The sequence below is a fragment of the Lepisosteus oculatus genome, chromosome 9 (genome assembly GCF_040954835.1).
Source record: "Lepisosteus oculatus isolate fLepOcu1 chromosome 9, fLepOcu1.hap2, whole genome shotgun sequence".
In the NCBI taxonomy this organism is placed as follows: domain Eukaryota; kingdom Metazoa; phylum Chordata; class Actinopteri; order Semionotiformes; family Lepisosteidae; genus Lepisosteus; species Lepisosteus oculatus.
In genome coordinates this window covers 37,804,251-37,832,227 of record NC_090704.1, presented here as the reverse complement: position 1 = coordinate 37,832,227, position 27,977 = coordinate 37,804,251, and the positions used below count along the sequence as shown (strand labels likewise).

The following is a 27,977-nucleotide window of genomic DNA, read 5'->3' as shown; positions in this document are numbered from 1 at the left end:
TTCACATGAAAATAAAAAATACTCCATTAAATTACAATTACAATTGAACTATTTACAACAAGTAAGGACTAATTACATAAGTTTTAGTAGCTGTTTTTAGCAGCCTCTAACAGTGGCCCCATTGTTACTTTGCCCCCAAATCTACTTCCAGAGGGCAATTAATCAAAATCCCCTTTAAGAGCTCTATAAATCCCTTAAATCCTTTTTAAGTGGTAAATCCCTTATAGAGATTGTAATTTAACTGACAAAATTGTAGGATCACTGTTACTGTCAAGTGGATGAATACTGTATATCAGTATCTAATAAAAGTACCATATACAGTATATGCAATTATCTGTGCTGTTTTATTGAACTGTTATTATTGTGATAATAACAATTTGGTTTATTTTTTAATAATGTGTGTGAATAAAAACTTAATGCTTTGTAAACACTGACAAGAATTCATACTTAAATATCTAAAATACTAAAATATGTAAAGCAGTAAAACTATTTCATAGTGTGCCATCTTAACAGTTAAAATAAAAATCATTCTCATATTAAATTAATGCATTGTAAAATACATGTTTTTTAAATTAAAAGGCTAGTTATTAGGTGTAAAATCAATTTTACTTTAAAAAGCTACAGTAAACAAAGGTCTCTTGATTAATACGTTATAACTGTGCAACCTAAAAATGAGTACTGCTTTATTGAAATGCACTTAATGCACATATAATTTATAGTCTTAATCATGTCTTAAAGCAAAAGAAACATAATTTTAAGCCTATTGACAAGAAACTGCCTTCTTCCTTCCACACTCAGATATCAATTATTTAAAAGGTTAAATGGAAAGTATAGATCATAATTCCACTTAAATTGTGGATAATTAGATGTTTTTGGTTTACTGTTTGAATACAGTAAGTTAAACATTTACTGTTAATTGATATTAAACATTAAACATTTTGTGCTGGGGATCATGTAATATTTTTTTAATTTATTCCATGAGCAACAAACTGCAGTGTATTAGTAAACAACCCTGATTGATTTGTTTATCTGTTCATCTGTTGGTTTTGTACACAGATTTTGTTCTTGGGAATGTTTTTTTTAACAATTTCTGAAGGCAGAATGCTGATTCAGAATCATGCTATGTCTAGACCTCTGTGACTGCTACCATCGTTATTGCTGCCATAATCATAATTATCTCTTCTAATGACTCACAAAGTCTTCAGCTGCTTCTATTTTCTCCCATATGGGAGAAAAGACACAGATGATGCCACATGTGTCACTACTTACATTTTGTTCTTTTTCTATATTGTTGTATCTTTATTTTTGCAGAATCAGGGAAAAAAAGTAAAAATGTCCAACAGGCATGTAATATATTACCTTATGCAGGAACCTCTAAACCTTGTCTCTCAGTAGAATGTTTCCTCTGATGATTATTTTAATGGCTTTTTTTTCACTGAGAGGCTTGTATACTATAAGTACAGTATATTTACTACAACATTGGTAGGAGAAAAAAAACAGCAGTAAAGCAAAAAGTGTTTAAAATGATATTTATAGGAGAATATTAACAATTTCCATTTCCATTGTAACTTTGAAATGTTTAGCATCATTAACTTCAGTCTCATTCATCTTAAACCTATATGTACAGGATGTATAATTATTACTCATAGCTAGCATCTGAAAGAAACAAATAATGGGAAAATGAAGAAAAAACTCAAAATTTAGATGAGGCAAGAGGTGTGAGTTACAAAATAAAATCAGAGGTTACATAAACCATTACATTCCCTAAGAATAACATCATTTTGAAAACTTAAAGCAAAAAGCAAGGCTTACACACTCATTGTATATACTATAGATTTCAGTCTTTCCTTAAACTCAGCCTATAACAGAATCTCTAATAAAGTTAGACAGACGTTTTTGATGTCATAGAGTACCTATATTTTTGCTCCCCCATTAATATTTATGTACTGTGCCTTACAGTCTTTTAGTACAGAAAGAGATATGACCAATTGGCCCTTTAGACAAGCTCCAAGCAGTTAGTGTGAATTGTTTCCAAGCGGCAGTCTGAATTAAAAGCCTTGGCTGACATTTCCTAATAATGCCACAAGTAACACTTAAAGTGGCATTTATATGAAAGACAAGAAGTCTTTTTGCCATTAATCTTCAACCTTGACCAATGGTTAGTTTACTGATCCTTGCTAGATCTTTCCATGACTTTTTGACTACACTGAAATCTATTGTGAGTTTAAGTATACTTAATAAATATGGACTTAGTCTGTATCACCATAATAGTCACAATTAGCAGTGTTTCTTTATTCCCTATTGTGGATTAGATTACATTATGGTGATGAGATATAGACCATTTGCATTTCAGCAAAATGTCTAATCAAGCTGTTTCTCTTTCAGTGTCAGCCACATGTTCCCTCATTGAGTAGCTTTAATAATATACTAGAATGTTTTGATTTCTGAAAGCGAAACAAATGACTGTTTTATATTTTCACTGCAATGATGGCACTTGTGCACATTTGTTACAAAGCATGACGCACTTTATGGTAAAAAAATAACATGTTGAGTAGCAGTCAAGAGGAGAGAGTAGTTTTCAAACATTTCAAGCTTGTACAGCTACAATTACAATGTATTATCATTATATTGAGAATTTATTGATCCCCTCCCTAACCAAAAAAAGGTTTCAGAATGTTCAGACTTAACTGTAAAATAGTCCTTTTGTTTCACAGTGGTGCAACACACACAGAATATCTGCTGAATGAACCACTGGTTGGTATGCAATAAATGCAGACCCAGCTCTAGTCTTCAAGGTCTACAATCTAGCAGGTTACTTAGATATGGAGATGTGGAGTTTATGTAGATGTGCAGCTTACGAGATGTGGAAAATTGAATGTTTTTCTAGTTATACTATAATTGTGCCAATTTAGCCCTCAAGAAACTTTCATTTGCAAGTGAATTCTACTTAAATTACAGTACTAGTTACAAGAGGGACTGCTTTGAATTTTTGACAAATTGATAAATTGATTCATTTTTGTCTTGTCAGCTGCCCATCCCAGCATTTTAATTTGAAAAATATGCAGTAGCTAACATGTTAAAATGATGGTCATTTCAGCAGTGAATTTGAAGCTGTTAGCAATGATCATTTGTTACCAAATTGTCTTCAGAAATAAGTGATGTCCCTGACATATTCAAGTGCTATTCCTGTTATTCCTGTTGTGATTAAGTAGACATTTGCAGTTATTATTTAAGTGTTTTCAAGTATAATTTTCTGCAGTTGTTTTTGGTTTTGGAAACCAGACAAAACTCATATTAAACTCATTACATAACAGAAGGAAACGTTTGAATAAAATGATTTTGGCCAAGTTTCATTATATTCATTTTGTGTTTTCAATAAAACTTTAAATATAAAGAATGACCTCCCGTAGGACTTGTAACACAAAACAAGACCTCAGATTGGATTCATTTATAATATTTAAGCAGTCTGTGGATGGGTGACAGTTTCAGAATACTGTAGATGTTTTATTCATGTCATTAACAAGACTAAATGACCGTGTTGACTGCAGAAGTATGAACTGCAAAGACATGGGGGAGGACAAATGCAAAGGGTAATGTTTTTAAACCAATTTCTCTTATCCCCAGCTGAAAAGGATGTTGATGAGTACTACATGAGGAAACGGCACCTACCAGATTTAGCAGCCAGAGGAACTCTCCCTCTGCATGTCATTAAAATGAGTCAGGAACAGCAAGGCACCCAACGGGAGAGACCCCGAAGGGTGCAGAGAGCCATGTCCCAGGACAGAGTCCTGTCACCCGAACGTGCTCCACCGCAAGACTACAGCATGTCATCCTATGGGGGTCGCATTCTTTCTGACGAACAACTCCTGTCTGCAGAGCGCCTGCAATCCCAGGACCCCCTCCTATCTCCTGACAAGGTGATGTCACTGAAACGGTCTGGCTTCCGTGAAAAGGCCATGTCACGGGCTTTGTCCCACACAGATGTGTTTGTGTCAACGCCAGTAATGGATCGGTATAAGATGACAAAAATGCACTCTCATCCCAGTGCCTCAAACAATTCGTATAACACTTTAAGTATTAACCAGACTGCCTCCAAGCGGCAGGCCTTTGCTTCCAGACGGACCCACACAGTGGAGCAGCTACACTACATCCCAGGGCATCACCACCACTACCGTACAGCAAGCAAGACCGAAGTAACTGTTTAACCAGCGGCTAACAGCTTTTCTGAGAAACATGTCCATAATTAAAAATAAAGGTTTTACAAGTATCAAAACCATCCCAGCGAAATACAATACAGAGACCTTGACCAAGTTGACCTCTCTGAACCATTTCTTTGGTGAGATGTTTAAAAAATATTTGCTTTTAGCACCAGCTTTCCAATTCATCCAGTCTTTGAGTCATGATTTAAAAAAAAAATGGATAAAGGAAGCAAAAGGAAGATTCAACAGTTTCTGTCAAAGAAAGCCGTACATTCTTAGGGGAAATTTTAAGGGCTTTGCATGTTGACACATTAGGATTGATGTTTCAGAGGTTAATCATGTATAAGGTTTCAAAGAGAAATCAAATGAAAAAAATACATTCTGAGGGTGTGAAACTGGAATGGAACTGTAATAACTTTATAAATATATAAATATATTTACTATTTGTACTTCCAGTCCTAGTCATAGCTTTAGAAAATTCTTCTTGAACTGAACTGGTGTTAGCACTTTTATCAGTGCCTCTCAAAATGTTCCATTTCAATACTGAAGTGGCTTTGTGGGTTAATAAGCACAATAAATTCAAAAGCTCGATTTCTTTTTCTTTTTCAAAATTTTGTTCTTTTTTGGTAATGGCTAGCACGTATCAGCTTATTAAAAATAGCAAATTCCGTTGCATTCAAGATTGTAAATAGGCTATATCAACAGAAGTTAACAAGAGTCAATAATGTAGGAATAGATAGTAGTTTTGAAACAGACTCTCTGTTATCACACCTGAGTAAGAAGGATATTATGAAAGAAAACCTTAAGTTCCAAATAACAGTTTCCAAGTCCACAGTTTCATATTACACAACCCACAAACGAAGATATAACATCACCAATGGGTTCAATAATGAATTTGTTACAGTACATAGTAGAATGAAAAAGTGAATGTGTTTAACAGTTAGTACTAATCACTGTTGAAACCCGACTTCAAACTGTGTCCCAGTGCTCAACAGAAGAACATATTACTTAAAGCTTATCGCAATAGCATAGAATAATTTTTTTTCCTAATAATTTTTTGCCATTCCTTACACTTGTATGTCTTACTTGTGCTTGGCCAGGAAATGTTTATTCACTTACATATCAGATACTTCTGTATTGATGTAAATAACTGCATATGTCAAAATGGAATAATAATTGTTGTTGTGCAATGGTTAAATTGTTATCATTGTCTTGCCGTAACTCAAATCAAACACTCAACAAAGAAAATATCATTCTAATACTAGCTAAGAAAGGATCAAAACTGTGAAATGTTTGTCCAGATATATTTTGACAAAAAAATAAATGCCTTATATATTGTGGAATCCCAAAAAATAATGTTATTAATTTTCATCATTCTTCTCAATTTCAATGGGAAATGGCCTTGTAATCTCAAAAGATTTTGTAACTCCAACAAGGGAAATATAAAGTGTACCAGCAATATAAAGAAAAATATAGGTAGAATATACCTCATAATTTGGAAAAGAGTTTTGTTCTGAGGGTATAGATTACTCAAATGGAGAACAAAACTTTGATTAACAAATGAAAAGCATAATATTTTTTTAACATTTGCAATATTTATACTGAAGTTAATTTTCATTATACAGTATGTAAAGGGAGTGCTCACCTCAAAGATGCATCATTAATGTAATTATATTAAGGATGCAAATCTGCAGTAAACATTTAATTTAAATCTGCCCAGAACAATTGATTTAGTAGATCACTAGTTATCAGAATCCAACAAAGACTGTATGATTTGTTGTAAGAGATTAAAAAAAAAACAGTTAGTATTGTAGCAAAAACTTTCAATTTGTTCAAATCTCACTTCATTGTATTGGTAAAAATATTCAGTTCTGGGAATGATATCATTTTTTACTTGGGTAAAACCTACTGAGTAGATCAGAAGTACTCATTAGAGAGAAAGTCTCAATTTGGCTCCTGTACAGGGGTGGGATTTTTATGTGACTTCAAGCCTTCTCCTTATTTGTGGAGGATCAGCTTTGAAAACGTATGATATACTGTACAATACAAAATGGCCTTTTTAAATGCTGACATCCTAATTTAGAATGTGTGTGAGCTTGAGGAGCTTTCAGTCATGCTCTTTGCAAAACCGAGATAAAAAAAGATGAAAGACTCTAACAAGAAAGCTCTCCAAGCCTTTTGGGACCTTTTTGTTTGGCAAGATGAAGCCCTGAGTTACTGTATTTGGGGTCTTGTGTTTAGGAACCTGCATGGTGTGGCAGAGCTATGAAGTATGCATGGCTTTATTTGATGGAAACTGTTTAAAGGATGTGAAAGCACTGTATGATGTGAATATTCTGCACATGACAATTAGGCCCATTTAAGTTGTATCTATACACACATGAGGGCCTTTTAATAACTTCTAAAATGTGTAAGGAAAAAAGATCTTTTTAACACTGATCATTGGTACCGATTATGAAATACACTCCAGGATGTTTTGGTGCTTACTTAGCTTAACACCTCTGTTTCCTCTATTGCAAAGTGAAAGCATTCTCTTGCAGTAAAAGTACTACATGAAGTGTACTATGTAGCACTGCCATCAGAGAGAAACAGAGCAAGAGAAAAAGAGAATAAAAACTAATAGAGAGGAGTGTAAAACACCAAGTTACACATTCTGATGCATTTCTTTCCAGCAAGAAATAATGTGTATATTTCATACAAAAAGGTAGAATAAACATTTGCTACCATTATATAGCTGATTAACTGTTGGCTATCTTTATTAGAAATAATGCTAATTAACAAAAAAATCATCTTCCTGTCTACTGTTTGTATGGTCATGAGTCTTCTCTTATAACCATGCTTTGTGCCCTGCCAAGTTAAATTTTTATATCCATAACGTTTTGAACTAAGTTGCTTTGTAATAGCTGATTACCTTGAATTATTAAATAATTAGAGATTTTGTAGTAAGTACTCACTTGCTTAAAACAAGGAAAATGTTATTGTAACATTTTATTTTGGAAAAATTAATTCCTTAAAGGGGTAAGGTGATAATCCTTGTGTTTAGGTCCATTTATGGATTCAATGTTTATGGTAGTATTGATGACAAAGTACCTTTGTATCTGTGACTTTGCACAAACTATTGGTTACTCATCGAATAAGCTTCAAAACAAGCAGTATTTGACTGTTTATCTGTAATTTTCTTGTTGTTCTAATTTACTTATAAAGCACATTCTGTATGTACTGTATAGAAACTATAATCAGTTTAGTAAACTTAGTCTAAAGAACTTTTTTCACTTTTCTCATTTATAATTATTTATGGAATAAAAATAAAATAAAGAGATTTCAACAATTAATTGCAGAACCATACTACATATCTCTACATACTATCAAACTCACTTCATTTTTTTTTTCTGAAGGAACCAAGTTCACCTTAACAATACTGCCATCCTCCTATTTAGAAAACGATATAACAGGATCCCTGGCCAGTTCACAATAATATGCATTTCTGTGGTCTTATATTATATAATAAGAAAATATCGCATATTAAGTGTACCTCCTCTCAAAAATACACAAAGTCCCATGTCTCATCAGAAGTGAAGAATTAAAGAAAAGCCAGAAAATACAGTACTTTTCAGATGAACCACCACGGGCAACACCTATTGAAAAACCGCTGAACTCTTTTTTTAATATCAATCATCAAAAGTATTACTTATATATGCATTTTCTATAATTGTTCACAGAACCCAAGAGTTCTAGAGTCCGATAAAAAGAAGCCTTAACACCCATAGCATGTGATTGAGCTTTATCTTCTACTCTTCAAATGGAACTGTTATATTTAAGACATGGTTAATGGTGTTTTATATCTCTTCAATACCATATTGCACACACACCTTTTTTTTCCAAAGCAAGAAAATATGTCTTCCCTTTAAGGATCTTAAGTTGTATACTTCTCAAAAAATGTATTAATGTGCTTATGAATGAGTAATGCTTGGGTGCCCTGAACATCTTAAGTAGCAATGCATAGAACAATGCACAGTGATTTCCAAACCAGACCTGTATTGGTTTAAAAACACTATTTTAGATAACAATAGCTGTGTATGGATACAACTTTTAAACATACATTATTATGGACATTGCTGTACACAAATATAGTACTACGGATCCCATTTTTCAATTCAAGGTGATATAGATAAACCTGAGATCCATATATTAAAGTGAAAACAATACAAAAATATATAAACAAGGAAACAATAAAGTTAACTAGTTATTTGACTTTGTAGTAAATTACTGTAACCCTCACTGCCATGGTGTTCAATAAATATCAAAGTTCCTAAAGGTAGTTTGTTATATTTTACAATACTTTAGTTCTCAGTTAAACTTTCTTCTCTGCTTTCACAAACTAAAGCGAGAAACTAGAAGCTACAAAGGGTGGTTCAGTGAGTAATTACAAATTTTATCAGAGTAGATCTTGAATCAATTCAACATGCATAAAATTAATTTTATTTGTTATGATTTATTTTCCTGCCTTGTGTCCATTGCCTGTTAGATTAGACTCACTGTCACCCAGAGTTGGACTCTTCACACAAATAAGTCCCTCATTACGTTTGTCTTGACTAGTTTCCTATTTCAGAAAATAACATTTATTTTGGTAAATTCAACACCTTCATATACATTACATTACACTGTTTGATCAAAAGGGGATAATGACCTTTATTTAATTGGGTAGAACATGGTGTTGTTGGTTAGCATATGCATGTCAAGCAGCAAAACTAAACTAATTCATATTCAGAATTATGAATTAATTAATATGGAATGGTGACCTATCTAAGCTAAATGAAAACAGTTCACAAAACCAAACCACATTCACGTGATTCTATTTTTTCCACAATCATATGCAGAATTGATCAATTATGCTCAGCTGTTTTTTTTAAATACTTAATACTTTTTTAAAAAATTAAAAAAAGAATAATGCTACAACAGGCACACTGCATACATTTCAACAGTTCTTTGTTTTAAAGACATACTATATGCTTTATTTTAAGTGATGTATTTTTAGTTATACTGTATTCAAGAGCCTTGTTTGTTTTTACCTCTATTTTTGTATCATGTAAACCCTTCAGAATAAACAGTAGCATTGATTTGATCTCAGTACATCTGCAATCTAGTTTCTGCTCAATTTTCGTCTAAAAAAACAAAAAATGACATAAAAACAGACAATTAATTAAGATGGTATTAGACTGAAACTAGCATTTCTAATTATAAGTTTATGAATAGTTTTCTTCCATGTTGTGAATTTTCTATTTTACATTTCCCTTTAGTGATGTATAATTTGATAATTTAATGATGGTATGATGCACTGATGTATGAAACAAACAAGGGTCTAATGTTAATTTACATTTTATAATCCAAGCTCATCCCTTTTAGGGGAAATGAAAAGCTGTAAAACCTGCATTTTTCATTACTTTATATATTAATTTGAATAATCTTTCTCCTGGGAGGGTAATTTAAGCATTCATTATTTGAAAAGTATGTTTTTACAGGCCCAGGAGCCCTCATTGTAGAAAGCTTAGTGGTTGTTATTATAGGACATATTTTTCAGAATCTTATAATAAGGTTAAATCCTAATCTTACACACTTCTACTTGCCTACAAGTCTCACACCCAGGATGCCCCTTCACATCTCTCTCACATTCCCATTTTCTTTATGTACACCCCTAGAACAAACTCCCTACCTAGATCTTTACAATAGACTGCCATTCCGTCTGCTAGGTGAGTCACACCAAATACTCTATACATATTTTGTGCTTTTTCACATTCTTTAGGATTAAACCAAACTACTGAACCTTTATTTACTGAACAGCTCAGAAGTTTGTGAACTGCTGTGACCAGTGCCCAAATCATATATAATATATGATAATCAGACTTTACTTGTCCCAGCTTATAATCAAACATCTTAAAAGACAAATTTCAAGCAATTATACTATGATTGATTGGATTATTATGTTGGTGATATAAAAACAAATCAGAATTTCAGTATAATCAGGAAAGGGGCAAAAGGAAGCTTTCTGAGTTATTTAAGGGTTTCATACTGTTCATTCAAATAAATTCAAAATGGTACTAGATGTCGCTGATGTAGTTTTCTATTATTTTTTCATGGGTTCCTGACTTCTGAATGGTGGATGAAAATTCAAAAACATTATATGAGAAATGCAAGCAATTCTCATGCATGTTGCAATATAAATGTGTGAGCTCCAAAAAGATATTGCCATTTTAGTTAAGGGTCATTCAATCTGGAAGGAAACGGGGTGACATGTTGGCACAGTGGTTAACATTGCTGCCTTCCAGAGCTAGGGCCCTGGGTTCTAATTCCTGGGGTGCTATCTGCATGGAGTTTGTATGTTCTCCCTTGGTTTCTGGGGGTGACCTCAAGGTGCTCCAGTTTCCTCTGGCAGTCCAAAGACAAACTGGTAGATTAATTGGCTTTCAGAAAAAACTGGCCCTCGGCTGAGTGTCTGTATGTACCCTGTTATTGAGTAGTATCCCACCCAAGGTGTATCCTGATTGCTCACTGGGATAGGCTCCAGCTCCCCTACAGCCCTGTATTGGATAAAACAGAAAATGGAAGGCTGGAAGTTTATGGACAATTCAATGAAAAAGCAGGAGTTTGAATAGTAGAATGTAGAGTATAGCTAACATTTTACCTGAACCTTCAGTCTTTAAGATCTAGGTACTTCCACATACTATGAGTACAAACTCCCTTTCAGCTTTAAAAGGCACAGTGAGCCAATTACTATTAGGTGTCTTCACAAACTCAGATGTATGCATGCCTTTTCATTTCTTAATACTGAAGATGTCACGGAACCTATACGTGGAATAGGAGGATCCTTGTGCGTGACCGGAATCCCACAGGACGCAGAGTAGCAAAGGGACAATCCAAAAGACAAAATCCAAAGGCTGGGTCGATAAGGGAGGCAGAGGGTCCGGTAACGAGAGATATCCAAAAACAATCCAAAAGTCAAAATCCAGAAGGCGAGGTCAAGAGGCGGAAGCAGAAGATTCGTAACGGGAGATCAATCAAAAAGTTTGGAAACACACACTGGAGAATACTATGAAGGCTTCTCAATAGTGAGCATGGGAAGGTGTGCGAAGGGGGTTTAAATACTGAAAGGAAAGGGGTGTGATTGGATGATTGGTTAGGGAGTGAGAATTTGAGGAATCTGGTGCATGTGAGAATGTGCTGGGTTCAATCAGGGATGAGATTGGGAAGCAGAGGTTCTGGGAATGTGACGTCGTTTGCGAGGGAGAGTGTGGGGCGTGACAGAAGTGTTAAATCAATGGCTTCAAAACAAAACCCGGCAATGGTATACAGTACTTATTGTTTTTTGTAATGAACTGGTGATACAGGACAGTGTAATAAATATTCAACTTCATACAGAGTATATAATAATATAATTAATAAATATAACATTTATACGTGTTAATAAGAAAAAAAGAACACATTATTTTAACTCACTTCTGGGGTAACAAAGCGATGAAGTTGTCCAAGAATATACTGACCTGGTAGGTCCACGACATTAAAAGAAAATCAAGGATCACAATTTCACAGCACATCGTTTTGTTTTCCTTTTGGATCAGAACTCTTTGGCAATCAAACTACTGTACAGCAATTTCAACCAGAATACTGCAAGACTTTCCAAGAAACATTGTATTGCAGCAGCAAAGCCTATGAGCGAGTCAGTGAGTATACAATGCTTGAGAGTGAGTCATTATGGTACTGTATGACACCATCAGTCCTTGACCAGATTCAGATTCTTGACATGACTGGCCATAGCAACAGAAGCAGGAGTTGCACAACTCACAAATAGTATGGGTATTGCTAATTGTTCCTTAAATATATTCAAAGTGGCATTTCATCCTTTGTGCCCAAATGCACAAGTGCCCCTCTGTGTTGTGATGAGAAAATACAATTTTATTTAAAAAAAAAACATGAAAGTTCTCTTTTACCAAATGGTAAGGATCATTTTAATCAAGAAATAAGTACAGTATATACATTTTCATGACTTTCTTTATTAGAAATCAAATGAAGATTAATTTATATACATTTTTTCCAGGTCTAATAACATGTAATTGGCCTACCAGTTGAATTAAAGGATTACTATGAATACTAGTCTTATATCCAGTTTGTACAATAGCTGAAGCTCTTTTCTTATAACAAAATTGTAAGCAAATAAAGTCAGTTCTTGCACGTAAATAAGATAACATTTTGTGCTCAAATATTTTTAGGTCTTGAGAAGGACATAACCAGTTATGTTGGAGAAAACCCCATTCAGTATACAGTACGTGCCCACAAAATAATAAACGAGTTCTATTTGGTCAGACATAACATGAAAATAATTTAAATACTAGTATTACAAATCTACTGGCAGCAATATAAAATGCATTAATTATGATGACTTATTATATGCATAACTAACCTATTTCCTAAAAAGAATTGTAGGTGATCAGTTTAAAGAATAATGTTTTGAGAAAGAAAGAATTTTGAACATGATTTAAGAAAACCTTTTTAAGTTAACTTAAATTGACTTTCGATAAAAAGTAGTTTGGGAATTTACAAACAATATAGTGAATTAACTACACTATATGCATGATGAACTGAAGAATATTATGAATTTCAAATGATAAGAAAATTGACTAGGACCCTTCCTTAATAAGGTCTGTTATTAAATACATGAACCTGTATATATGAAGCTACATATGTGTAAGTGTGTTACATTTATTATTATTTTATTCTTGTGAGTTATATTATGTGAATATCTTTTTATATACTCCAATCATGTTTCCTTCTTGATGCTGTAAATTGATATCCATTTTAAAGATCAATTGGTACTTTAAAATGAAAAAGGGTAAATTATAATTGAGAGAAATGTGGAGTATCTTTTAATGCACTGACATCAAAGATATTCTAATATAGTACTCAAAACAGAGCACTCTTAAGTGAGAAAAAAAGTTTAATAAGACAGCTTGTTATTCTATCTGCATTGCAACCATCCTATTAAAATCACAGTTTTAAAATCAACAGGATATTTAGTGGACACAGTGCTGCAGGGTTTGGGAAAAAATGTTTGTAGAATGCTGCATATACAGTATTTTAATGTGAATGTACAGTAGTTAGATACATTTATTTTCTAAGTGTGAAGTTATGTCTTATGAGTATTTTTTTTTCCTGTTTCTCTGTGTATGCTGTTATGTCAAATGCAAAGATAGGACATTGAAAAACTATATTATTAAAAAGGACATTAAAACACATTTTGCAGTTACAGTGCCAACATAAACCCAATCACCTTCCACAGGAAAACAGGAGAGATTGATATCCTCTACTAATGGATTAACACCATTTCTTTTACACCGTTTTCAAGCAATTTGACTTGAGTTTTAATTCATTTCAGTATTCAGCTTCGGAGTGATTTATTTTCTTGCAAATGCATAGCTTTTCGGTGTATGCTGTAGATTGTCAAATCTGCTATACTTGGAATGCTGGAGATCATCACCCCTATAGTATATTTACCAGTGGCATCTGTTGACTCTAGGGTGAAATAAGAAAATGCAGACGTGAAGTGAAAAATATTTTTTTTAGAAAACTAGAGGATTTATCTGCACATACTCTATGAATGAACTTGAACACTTTCTTAAAATATATAGTTATTCGGAGAGTGACAGAGATACATAAGTGAACATCTCACAATAATAAAATTACATTATATAGAGCTATTTCATACAAGAAATAATAATGCAATAAAACACACCTATAGTTCAGCACCTAGTTAGAGTGTCAAAGTGGTGATGGAATCTTAGCATACACTGCACGAGTCAGCTCATGATGCCACAGCAAATTCAAAAATCACATTCGCCTTGTACAAGCTTTTGTCTTCCCATAGAATATCAATCTTTCAATCGAATTACCACAATTGCAACACCATTCCCACATTTTAATATTTTCATCCATCCATTTTCTAACTGCTTCATCCAATTTAGGGTCACGGGGGAGCCAGAGCCTATCTCAGCAAGAAATAGACATAAGGAGGGATATTCCCTGGATGGGACGTGTGCACACAGACGTGAGGGAAAGTTTTCCCAAAAGCCAATTTACCTACCAGTACTCAGTGATTTGTGGGAGAAAATCGGAGTGCCTAGAGGAAACCTACATGAACACAGGGAAAACATACAAACTGCACATGGAAATATTTCATAAATATGAAAACAATACCTCTTCAAGCAACATGTTGGTCCTAAACAAACAGAAAGAACCACTTGAAAAGGACACATACAGTATAATATGCTCATCCCAATTCCAGACAATTTTTCTACCCAATCTCATTCGATTCAAGATGTGATGAGGAGAATACTGCACAGGATTGTACCATTAGGCTCCACCTCACAATAATAAGTGTCAAATTATTTTGAGATCTGGGGATTGTTAGGGCCAGGGAAGGATAGTAATGGTAATCTGCCTTACTCTCCTCCAGCCAGCTACAGTTTGTGATTCATGAGACGGAGTGAGTCTATTGACCTGCCTAGAGGCTCATTATATTTAATCAGCAATACAGGATATAAAAAGAAAGTAACAACACACAATAATATTGATATTTAACATCACTTAGATTGATGCGGGGAGCCTTCACTGGTTTCTGAAGTCTCAGACTGGAAATTGTTCTCTGAAGAATAGCTGAAGGGGATATAGTTTTTAATTGAAAGGTTGAAGTGAGAAAGGCAGAGTAACAGAGTTTTATTATAGTTCAGCTTTCTTTAAATACTTAAATGCACAGATAGAAATTAGCTTTATATACACAGTATGGTAGAAATAAGTCTCTTTAGGCAGTTCTGCTTTCTAGGGTTGTGAAATTGTCTTTTAATTAGTATTCATATGTTCCATTATTCATAGTGACTTGTTCTCAAAAATGCTGTATCCCAGAAATCTATTTCTTATGAGAACTACTGTAGATAGATTCAAGGACAGACGTTGTGTTCTGCAGATGACACCAGTGTTAACAAATGGAGAGCTAGGGAAGACAAGACAAAATGGATATATTTCTGTATATTTGCTGAAGGACACATTTTGGAACACAAGCTATCAATCAACACTGCAAATCTTCCCATAACAGTTTATCATTGTTTTTCATAGTGCATACCATAGTCTTTAATCGTTGTGTCATATTTTAATCTAAATGCAGATAAGTGTAGATATGTGCATATTGGAAAAAAGTTATTGTATGCTCTTCATTTTTTTTCTTAAATCCTTTGTTTTCATGCTGCGAGAAATGCATTTACAGTCTCTCTTTTCAATGAATTTAAACAAGTTTTGAAATTGGATTAGTTATGATGAAATAGGCTTTAATGTATGTGTGTCCTAGTGAAGTAAAGCTAGCTACAGTGCAGTATATACTGTATATATATTCTATGTATTTATTTTTTATGCAACTAGGTTACACCTATTTTAGATCAATTCGTCCATCTTTACTTTATATCTATAATCATCTGCCTGCATTTATTTTTAACAGATTAAATACACTAACTTTTGAGAATCATGTTTTTGTTAAATCTGTAAACAGAATTGTGCCATCCCAATAAATTCTTGCCACAGCTAACATATCATTGTGGTACTGTAAATGCTTTTACTATTGGTACAGTATGCCTTAGTTATGCTGTGGTTTCCTATATTTTTTAATATACAATACCTTCAATCTTAATTCATACATTGACCCACACACGTATCATGATATATCGTTCATAATACATGTTCCTACTGCACATTTGTCATAGTACACAATGGTAATCCTGTGGTCTGGTATAAGAAAGAACGGTTAAGACATGTAAACTGTAGAGAAGAGCAAAAGTAAGGTAAAACCACTGTGAAAGTTCACAATACTATGATAAGAACACAACTTACAATTGAAAGGAGGCCATTCAGCAAGTCTAGCTTAGGAAGTCAATTGGTTGCTAGCTGCTAATTGATCTGTGGATCTCATTCTTGCAAGCAGTCGAGGCACCTGTTTCAACAAAATGGCTGGGTAACCTCTTCCAGTCTCCATGATAAATTCACAATGGTAAACAGTATTTCATAGGGTTACAAAGAGTGGAAATAATGTCTCTATTTTGCACTTTTATTTTACCTTGTGCTTCTCCATTACTCAGTTTCAGTTTTGCCTTCTAGTGGAAGTCTCTTCAGTCCTGAAGGTAAATAGAAAAATTAAAAAAAAAACATAAAATAGACCACAAAGAAAAAGAGGAGACAGAGCTTTAAGCACCATTAAAATCTAAATTCCACATTGGTCTATAAATATTTCACAATCTAAATGCCTTAAAATATTGTATGAATACTTTTGTTGTATTTTGATCAAATTAAAAATTTAAAGTGTAAGGTCTAGAAAACAATCTGAATGATAACACTAGATTAAAATGAGTCCATCCATCATCTTAAGGAACGCAACAGCATTTTGCAACACTTAAACTTAATAGTTTACACTTAGTTGTTTGATTTTTAAATAACGGAAATGCTTTACCTGAGATCTGCGATGCATTCTAAGTGACATGTATACAGAATAATCTCTTTTCACTTCAGCTTTTACTCTTAAAAAAACAAAGTAGAGAAAGAAATGGAAACATAAATAATGTGAAAACCAATTTTAAATTAGTGACTAAGATAAATCTATTTGATCAAAATTACAATAAGCTGCTCTTTACAAATACTGTATATATTTATAAAAAAATATATAAGTATAAACATTCTATGTGTTAAGATACTGCACTGGGATTTCAAGTCAAGTAAATAGGTGTTTGATTCAGGGAAGTAATATATTTGTTAATAAACTCTAGCTATTAAGAAGGTGCACAATAGGAGTCAATAGCTGTTTGTCTTTGTTTAGGGCTCCTCTAATCTTATTCGTTTTCTAAAAACTGCTCACTTTGATTTAGGCACACATATACCTTCATTACAAAGTCAATTCAGAAGCTCATTAGGGACCTCCAAAAATGAACTAATAAATCAGCCTCAGAAGGTTTTGTTGCACTTTAGCTCCGAGAGATTGCAGTCAAAGGATGGATGTCTTTGGAACGTCCAAATCGGCTTGTTAAAATTGCCCTGTGCATTATCCCTGGCTGGCATCCCATAGAAACAAACTACTTAAGCATCTTATTTCTTCACAAGGCATTTTTTCTTTCATTCTCACCCCTGCACCAGCTTCTTATTGCTGAAATACATTCACTTGGAATTTATTAGGTCAAGCTTTAAGGAAGCAATATTATGGAACAAAGGTAATGGGTAAAACCAAATTATTTGAGATCTATATAACAATGTCTATAACACAAAACAATGAAATAATAAGCACAAGTAGGAATATTGAATAGACCATAGATAAGCGGTCTTCAATAGCCTTTACACACATGTTTTTGCTTCAATTGCAGGTCCCATGTTCCATTTAGTACAACGTTACTGTGTGGCCCATTATCTCTTTTTCAGGTTTCTGCATCACTTGTAATCTTTTCATAAACTATACATGCCACTGCATGTCACTGCCAGAACCAGCAGGGTTTACATGGTTTATAAATGTACACTCTCGTCTTTCCTTTTTTTCTTAGCTTTCAAACTTATTCCAATGTCCACTATTTATTTCACAATCTTAATTTTAAAATACATTTTTGTCTCCGTATTTGTGTGTGTACCATAGAGCTCAGACTATGGTTCAGACTATTGTTCACTTTGACACTCTAAAGTTAAATAGATTAGCGAAAGTGGATGGACTGGTGGGTTTTAAAAAGTCACTCTATATTTAAATACTATACGTGTTAGTGACATCTGAAATTGCATGTCAGTCAATATGTCAACAAAAATAACCTGTTTTTCCATTGTTCCACCTCAGGACATGACAATGAAGCAAGTCTGTCAGAGGAAGAAACTTTATATTTATGTAATTTGTACCTTGGCCACTATAGCATATATCTGCTAATACAGTATTTTTCTTTTTTTAACTAAACATTTAAAATGACTTGTGCAGCCATACTTTAATAGTCTGTGCTGATTTCCCAGATCATTATTAACAATATCATCAAAAGCATTGCTGCCTGTAAAACTTAATTTCCCATTTTGTTTCTCACACTATTATTTGACACACTGTACAGTAGAACAACACAGCATTGTTTGTGTGGAACTGTAATGACCACCCTTTGTCTGTGGTTAATAAAGCAATTAAGTCTGTCTTCTCACTGTTAGATCAACCTTGAGAGCTATCCTTGAAAACATTTACAGTAAGTAGTTAACTTACAACAGCTCACACTGAAGTTTCATATTTACACATTGATGTATACACATTTTTCAAAGTTTTTAGTACAATTATTTGAAATTTAGTTAAATTGGACATGGACATTTGATAAGGAATCATCATCCATCCATTTCCTAAACCATATTACTCAGTCCAGGGTTGCAATGAATGCCAGAACCTAATCTAGGAAGCAAAGGGCGCAAGGCAAGATATACCATGGAGGGGATTCCAGTCTATCACAGGGCACACACATGTATGCATGCACAAACTCAGACCAGGAACAATTTTCCCAGAAGCCAATTAACCTACAGTACCAGTATGTCTGTGGACTGTGGGAGAAAACCAGAGCACCCAGAGTAAACACAGGCTAACATGGGGAGAACACACAAACGTCACGCACATACAGTAGCACCTCAAGAATTGAACCTAGAGCCCCAGAGCTGTGAGGTCACAATGCTACCATTGCAATCACGATGCCACCCTCATACAGATTTACATCAGGGCCAATATTTTACAGAATTCATATGTATACAGTACATATATTACACATACAGTATTTACATGGAGGATAGTCCATGTAAATACAGAGAGAACAATTCTAACCACGGTGCCACCATGCAGCCCAGAAAGTACCATGACCTACATGTTTACAATTGTGCTTATAGCGCTGCAAACAAAGCCAATTCAAATGGAAGATCTGGTGCATTTAGTTTTATTTCTTCAAGCCACACAGTTCCAAATTTAAATGCAACACATAAATTCTGATGTTTTTCTTCATAGCTCTTGATAAAAAAATAAGTGATTGATTTTGGCATCAGACCACGGCTCTTCTCAGTTCACCAGCTTTAATGGCCAAAATTACAGATTGTAAAACAGAAGCCATATCCATTTGCTGCTTTCAATGATCTCCTTCAGGAATCTGATCTATTTACAAAGACTGTAAATGTATGTGAAAACAACATTTGACATGTATAGAGTCACATACTGCAGCATGTAGGAATATTGTAGAATAAACAAAAAATCTAATCAATACATATTAAGAACCATGTATTCAACAAATAATATTATTACACATACTGTAATATAGGGATATAGGCAAGTTGAACCACATGGTGGTTTTCAAGCAAACTTACAATTTCTCATATACTGTAAAGAGATACTGTATAATCTAACATGCAGGTGGTGAACAGGACTAGAACAACTGCAAGACTTTATATTCCATTTTATTAAAAGAGGCTTTTTTACCCATTAAAAGAGGCTGTTACAGCACCATGTGATTGCCAGATACAGTACATGCAGCACCATGTTTAACGATTTATTTATTTCTATTGGTCTTATCTTAATTAATGTAGCTAAAGGACCTCCTGCACTAGCACAAAAACCACCACTTGAAAGCAAGCGATTAGAAAGGAAACTTTAAAGGATGTTAGAAAGAACACTTTAAGGTCCGGTATTTGCTCCCGGGCAGAAGGCAGCTGAAGGGAATGAGTTAAGGGCTCTCTTCCAAATACTTGTTTCCAAGTTTCATTAATGAATGACCTCTCAGCAATTTTTATTCTTGTGCTGTGGCTGAGTGGTTTCCAGTCAAGTCTGGAGCAGTTTAAAGATGCAGATCTAAAGATGCAGCTATAATATACTGTATAAATTGCTCAGTACCTGTGTCAGTGTTCTTATCTAAACTGTGAAATGTATTTCACTCTGGAAGAGTGGAATCCTTCACCTAGGAAGTTCATGGAACATCTCCATAATTGCAATCAAATAATTTACAGAAACAAGGTTCCTACGTATACTGTACATGTTGAAATCCTGTAATAGATAAAACACGTTATGATGGTCAAGAAAATTGAACTATATTATATTCTCAGTGTATGTTAATATTCACAATACAAAGATGTGAAGCACACAGGATAAGCAATGGCAACTACGCTGAACTAAAGACAATTAACATCATCACAATGTACCACTTTTGTAAAACAAAAACAGATACCTTAAAAACAAGTACTGGCCAAGTGAAGGTGTTATTCAATTAAATATTACATTGGTAACAGCAGGGCAGTTCTTTAAAGATGTGCTGTAATATGGCTCCCGGGTTTGTCCAAAAGAGTGTCTTTTATAACAAGTAATGATAATGTTTGTGACTGGAGACTCATTTGGCACTCGTGAGGTATCCACGTACACACACACACACACACACACACACACACACACACACACACACACACACACACACACACACACACACACACTGTACGGATTACGCAAACATTTAACTATACAAACAAACGTAAACAAACTTTACCTAGTCTGGAATTCTGCGGATAGCTTTGCTTGCTCAGTGGGTGCTCACACAGGGTAAAGTAAGGTTGTTCACGCATAGTCAAAAGTAAACATTAACTCAAACCAAACATCCGTTTTTCTTTGTTTTATAAATGCAATTAACTAAATTGGTGTTTAAGTCACGTGTTTCAAATAAATACTTACATGTTTTGATTTCTTACCGGCAAAATGGTTCCTCCCATGACCTGTAGAACCCAAACCTTGGCATGGTTATAGGGGCTCGTTTACTAATGCCTGTTCCAGCGTTGCACATGCGTGGATCAATTTATAAGAAGATACCATTAAGAGGGGGTAGTATTTTCTTTAAAATATTTATGTACATAAAAGGAGTTATGATATTTTATTTTTGTTAATATCATGTTAATTGCTTTATTTTGTACTCACTGGATAAAGGTGTATATCAGAATTCTGATTATATTTTGTACAATTATTTTTTGCTCTACAGTGGAATATTCTAGGGAGAGGAGTTTAACCTAGAAAAAAAGCTCCTCAAGATAGTAGAAGAGATGTAAGAGGCAGTTGGTAGGAGTGTAGAGTAGGAGATGCCTACAACAATTGATTTAAAAAAATCAATTAATGTATGTATTCTTGTACTATCGTTTTATATTTTTCACTTTGTTTTTGGGGGTGTGTATGTTGGGAACATAGTTACTTACAATAAACACCACTGCACTTATTATTATTGCTGTATTCCATCTAGGCATCTAAACATTTGAAGGATGAGACAGTTATTCTATCCTTTCGTTATACTACAGTCAGTGCTGTGTTTTGAGACCAACCATGCCAAAGATGTGAATAAACTGACCTAGTATCTGAGCCTATCTAGTAGTTTTCCTGAATTAATAAAATAAACATGCTTGAGCAGGTTTGTAAAAGTTTTGTTTTATCCATATCTCTATGCAACTCTGCAAAGAATGATTAAGAGAAAGAATCCAATAATACTTTCATTATGAATTTGAAATGCCCCTGGCATTTTAATTTTTAAAAAGCACTGACAATATATTAAGAATAAAGAAAAGTATTGTAATTCCTTGTTGAAAATGATTGGTAGTCATTAAGTCAGTTCATTGTAAATACGCAATAAAATGGCACAATCATTTAAAGACTAGCTGACATTTACATTTTAATTATGACATTAAAAACTGATTGGCAGAATTTTTTTATACTTCATTGTAGTGCCTGATAGTTTGTGAGTCACTACAGTCTTTTGCAAAGGACTCTTAAGCAAAACAGTCCTACTGTACATTGCTTTAGGATTACCAGGAAAAATATTAATATTAATTAAAATAACCTAGACCTGAATTCCTTGGAAGTTTCTTTTGTTCAAATTGATGGTTTTGTACTATGTATTTGTTATTTCAGATTCTCTCTACATACTGTATGTATGGATAAATAAATTAAAACATTTATGTTGTACTGGATGTTTTATACATGTATGTATATGTTTGTAACATCTTCAACCTAGTGTATATATGAACTACAACAAAGGATAAGTGGATGCTAGGAATATACTCTCTTTATGCCATTACTTACTGTTGTTTCTTTGCATCTTGCCTGCTGACATACTGTAGCACTTCAGAGAAACACTCAATTATGCATTAATAAAGCATGTATACATGAGAATACTTTCACTGTTTTTAATAACCACACATTTATTCTTCAGGAAAGTGTAGTTTGCACAATGTTCTAAAAAATGAATATTCTATTTATATATCGTAGTGATATAAAGAATTTTGAAGGGAATTTACTGCCTCTAATTAAAAAGGCAGAAACACAGTTCTTTACCTGCAAAAATGGTCAAAGGTCCTCCAAATGCATGGGCTTACATTCTACACTATTAAACAGGAAAAACACCCCACACACATTCTATGAAAGAATCTAAAGAGCACAGCACGGGGGGTCTCTTAAATGGATGTCTTGTACATCCAAGTAAAATGACCTAGTCTAAATGGCGTAACTCCGTCATAAAAAGAGTTTCCCCTTTCTGAAAAAATACTGCTCTGCAGTTTTATTCAGTAACTCTCTGCATGCTTTATTCATATAGAATATCTTAAGAACTTAAAGTAAGGAAATGAGCATCTTCCGTCATATGCAGTAAATACAGTATGTGCAACAATGAGATCTAAATAGCAAACCTATCCTTGTGACTTAGATTTCCATATTTTACATTTTAAATGATTTATATAAATATAAACATGTGCCAAGCCATTTTAGTCTCTTGTACTTCCTAAAAAGACTGAATGAGATGTTATATATGGACATCAGTTCAGTTGTTGAGCAAGAAGAGAAAGAAAGCAAAAATATGACAGTCAAATTACTGATACAGATTGGTTTACATTTGTTTTCGTTATTGACCGTATATATCTTTCTAAATGGATATATAATTTGATCAGCTTTGTCTGCTCAAGAGGTCACAGGCTGAATTTTTGAGATGCTTTTAGTCCTCCAGGATGACAGGTGAATGCTTACAATTAGAAATTGTTTAATATTTACCATCCGGAATGCACTTTTTGGAAAACCTGATTTTATTTAATCATTTGGGGATCCTAAGAAGTTAATGTTTTAGATATTATTTTAATTGATTTATGAGGAACCTTTAAGGTCAGTGAGAAAGTAGTTTACAAAGAAAAGCCTCTGTTTAACTTTTCAGTTCAGACCTTCATTAATATTCCTTTTTTTTGGAGCCTCTGTGTGCATTATTAAAATCAAATTCCTTCAAAATCTGTATAAACAGTACCTAAGGGAAACATTGTTCTTGTGTGTCAGATTAATACTGCTGAAACATTACAATGGAAGTATAAAATGCCAGTCACGTAATGCTTCTTCAGGTGTATGCAATTATTCCCTGTAGAAAATTAATAAAAGAACATTTTTTGTGCCAGAATAAATTGTGATAGGTTCATTGGTCTTTTGGGATTTTTTTTAATACACAACTCAAACTGAAAGGCGAAAAAGAGATGTTATTTACTTTTAAATCATACATGATTCAAGTGCATCTTGCAAAGCCAGCACATTTAGAGGCAAATTGGCAAAGGCAGTAGAAATGTGCTGCCAAAAGAGTAATAACTGATTGATAGTTTACTTTTTCCTTTAAAATTACTGGAAGATATCTAAGCAAAAACAATAACAAAAATATATATGTTCAAAGCTCTTCACAATAACATGTACTGTAGCTTAAAGCAAGGATTTGAGAGAGGTTTTGTTTATGGTTTTGAGGGTAAAAGTGTTTAAGTAAAAGTTTTGTGTTGTCATCCCACTGCTGAAACTATTATACCTTTTTAAAAGCAATGTGATACAAATGTATCTCATACATTGTCCATCACTGTGAGCAAATATTTATCAGAAGTTTTGGGGGTGTCTTCTTATGTTTTCAATATTCTGTTTCTTATACAATCTCTCCTTGCTACAGACAATTTGGCCTGTCCTTCCAGTTAAAACTACCATTTCACATTTTTTCATGATATAATTTCTGGAAATAAGAATATACACAGAAACAATTTCAATTCTTCTTACAAATATAGTAGATGCACAGATATTTTTCAGTAATTAAAAGTTCTATTAAGGCAAGAAACCAAATAGTCAAAATCTATTAAATATCTCATTTAATTTCTACAACAAACATGAGTCAGAGAGTATTTAGGTTTAGGTTTAGGTTTTTCTTAGATAAATTGCACTTTCTCATGGTCAGTCATACAAAATATAGTGTCGTTGAATTGCAGTGCACCAGCCAGTATCCCTAAGCTATACAGTAGATGAGAGTTATAAAACCAACTGGGATCATGTATATATAAAATGGGTTCTTTCATCAGTGCTAATCCTGCATACACAGCTATTCTTTCATATACAGTACAATAATAAAACAGTAGTTTTGAAAAGGTTGAGTCACATAGGGACTCTCAAATACTTACGCACAGCAGAGGCCCTATAGTTTGTATGAAAGATTAAACCACTTTATTCGGGTTCAAGAAAAAAGCCATGACCAGTCCCCTGTGCTACAGCTGCTTTCTGAGAGTAAATCTTCTAAAAGTGGTTTTCCTCAACTCATGCTGGCCAGTTGCCTGGTGAGGTTGTACAGAAAGGGGGTTCAGTAGCTTAGCAACATCTAATGAATGAACCTCCAGGGCAGAGAGATACAGCTGGCAAGAAAGTAAGACTGGAGGATGCAGGATACCACTGCAATGGTAATGTGTTCCAATACAGCATTTCAAATGGCAAGAATAGAAAAGCCTTGAAAATGTTAATTTAATATACTGTGTATATGGTATATACTGTATAATAAACAGACATGATGTTTGTGCCTTTGAGACAGCATTTAGAAAAATATATTAACTTTTGAGCATATATTATAAAGTTTTCATATTAAACACAGTATATTTTTAAATAATATGCTAGTTACTTTTTACCAATTCCAGATTTTGGAAAACTTAAGGATAACTGAAATCAGCAATGTCTTGCAAGACATTAGAAACGTTTGAAAAATGTAGGGATCTACTACTAATATTTATTTTGTTTTAAGCTTAAATATGACGGATCTGTGCTTTCCAGTACAAGAAGATTAGCCTTTTAGCTTTATAGATTTGTAGAGAGGAACACATGACACTAATGATGAGGAACACCCGACAGTGAGTCTGTTAGACTTAATAGATAAATGTAATAGATTGCTACTACACCACTTCATATTGGATGCTCATAAGCAGTTTATCTTCCATTGTATTCAACTGTTTGAAGATTCTGACTTTTGTGAATTAAAGATTTCTAAATGAAAAGTTTGGGTTTTTCTCATCCAAACTAAGCTGTATTAAAAGTAATAAAACAATAATGGTGTCTTTGAGTATTCTCTTGTAACTACAATACATATCATACTTTAGATAGCCTGCAAGGTAGTGGAGCAATAGGGTACAGCCAGTTTAAAATGTAAAGTAGAAATGATGGGTTAAAAATGGAAAATAGACATTTTAAAAAAGGTGTTACAGAGCACCTAATGTAGACATGGATGCATGACGTTACTGTATAATGAGAGATACATGATAATATAGGGAGATCAATTTTCCACACAATGGGATACATTGACAGGCAAAACAGAAACTTGAAACTGATATAGTTGAATTGACTAATAATTGCTTCTTATCCCAGTCTGTAAAGACACTTACTACAGAAGATTATTTTATTGACCTAGTCTTTTTAATACAGAATATAATTAATGCAGTGGTGCACTATGCTGATCCTGGGGGGCTGGTACTGTACAGTATGTATGCAGGTTTTCATAATCTTTAAAGCAGCAATACCTGAAGAGCTGTATATAAGGCTCCCCAGTGCCAACACTGGGCAGCCTTGAAAGGAATAGAGAAGTTAAAACTACCAGCATACTCTGTCTGTAATATGGTAACTTTTGACTTGCATTTTAAATCTCTAAAGTGAGTGTCAAAAATAAGTCTATGATTTTAGAAAAGCAGCCAATGAAGGAATAAGAGCTTGCAAATAGTGGACTGTAAACATGTGTACACAAATTAAACAGAAGAAGGTAGGTTATACTTCATTAAACATACTACTAAGCAAAATGAAGAACAAAAAATTAAGAAAGAAGAGAGTGTTCTACTGCCTGTGTAAAATGAAACAAGATTCAAAGACATAAAATGTCTAAATTTCTCAATTTTCTCTCAATTTTCTCAAGAGAGAAAATAATATTCCAAAAGAGTTTAAAAACAATGCAAAGCATTTTTCATTTCTAAAATTGAAAATCTGCTGTAAATATTAATAGTAACATCGGGGCTCATAGAGGATTAATAACAGAAGATGAAAATATAGTAAACATGCTAAATATAGTTATATATATAAATATATATATCACACATGCCCCATTTTATTGACAGTGCTGTTAGAACCGGAAAATTTTAGTATAACCAAATTGTAGGCTTTATAAGGGCTAAGTCAGCTTAAAACTAATACATTAATGGACCAATACTAATACCTCTTATACAGGTAAAGTTACAAAGACCGAATTTAGAGAGAATTGTTCAGAGGCAGACAACAAAGAATTAGAAAGGCAAAATGTATGTTTAATTTATGACACTTCAAGTACGAAACAAAGTGTTTGGATTTCCACAAAACTTTATATAAGGTTCCACATCAAAGATTAATTCTCAGAAGCCATTTTAACATCTGCGGTAATGTAGATCAATAATTGGTTAAAAGAAGAAGGAAACAGTGCATAACTTTATAGGTACAGCACCTATGCTGCTAACTGACTGGGGAGATGTAAACTGTGGTGTACCACATGGATTCATTTGAGGCTCATAGCACTTTTTCCCTATGAATGATTTAGATTCTGATATTCAGTAGTTAGGAAAGTAGTCAAATTTACAGGTGATACAAAAACAGACAGTTCTGGAAATTAGAAACATCATGAAGGAAATTTCTAAAAGACCTGGACAAAACTATGGATTTTAGACACAGCACTCCAGGGTATCTAGAACTGGGTTCCCAGCAAAGTGGTTGAAACCCAGTTTAAGGCTGTCACTTGCAACATTTCTTACATTCTTATTCCATACTTACTGTAACTTCTGTGTCTAACACTTCTAGAATTGTTGCACAGTAATATATACAGAATTTCAAAATCACTGATATCCATGTACTGTATATCCTTAATATAATTTTATATAATTTTGCATGTTACAGATTACAACATCAAAGTAAGATACAATCACTTTTATTTCTTTCAGCTAATTGCTAACTCAGTACATGTTCTCCGTTCTCCTTTACTTTAGGAAGACAGCAGTCTATGCATTATAATATTAATTTCCCTGGAGCTGAAAATGCCTGATATGTTGATTACACTGACTGAACCTTTTAATTCTAGTCCTTCAGTCTGTCCTCGATCCAGTTTTGCTTACAAAGCACTAATGTGATCATTGTGTGCACAGTATAAAAAATGTTAATTGATGTATCTAACCCCTTCAAAACAAGGAATTTAAATAGAAACTGCATATATTGTTGAATAAAATTACTTAAAATCTGCCAGTCACCTCTTAACTGATGCTTCACACGGGAGTCTTCTTCTATTGAGACTTAAGATCAAAAAGGTAAATATTCATCAGCATCTGGTGGAAGTATTTGTGGAATTAATCCACTAGTGTGACTGGTAAGAATGTTTT

General features: G+C 33.6%; 1 protein-coding gene and 1 long non-coding RNA gene across 8 annotated transcripts in view; one reads left to right on the top strand and one right to left on the bottom strand.

The window, feature by feature from the left end:
* Positions 1-7,462, top strand: part of shisa6 (shisa family member 6) — a 120,224-nt gene extending 112,762 nt beyond the window's left edge. For all 5 annotated transcript variants that reach the window (XM_015356712.2, XM_015356711.2, XM_069194498.1 and 2 more), the window contains one exon: positions 3,625-7,462. In XM_015356712.2, coding sequence (XP_015212198.1) covers positions 3,625-4,205 — 581 coding nt within the window. In that variant the 3' untranslated portion in view covers positions 4,206-7,462. The remainder of the gene's footprint in view (positions 1-3,624) is intronic.
* A 4,772-nt stretch (positions 7,463-12,234) lies between these two features.
* On the bottom strand, positions 12,235-24,823 carry LOC107078458 (uncharacterized). 3 transcript variants are annotated; one of them, XR_011190476.1, is made up of 4 exons: positions 24,735-24,823; positions 16,735-16,801; positions 16,345-16,402; positions 12,235-15,234 (listed from the first exon to the last, which is right to left on the bottom strand). It is a non-coding gene; the product is annotated as an uncharacterized lncRNA (long non-coding RNA). The 3 variants fall into 3 exon arrangements; XR_011190477.1 differs by having other exon boundaries at positions 12,235-14,900; XR_001479393.2 differs by lacking the exon at positions 12,235-15,234 and having other exon boundaries at positions 15,252-16,402.
* Between the last annotated feature and the right edge of the window lie 3,154 nt (positions 24,824-27,977).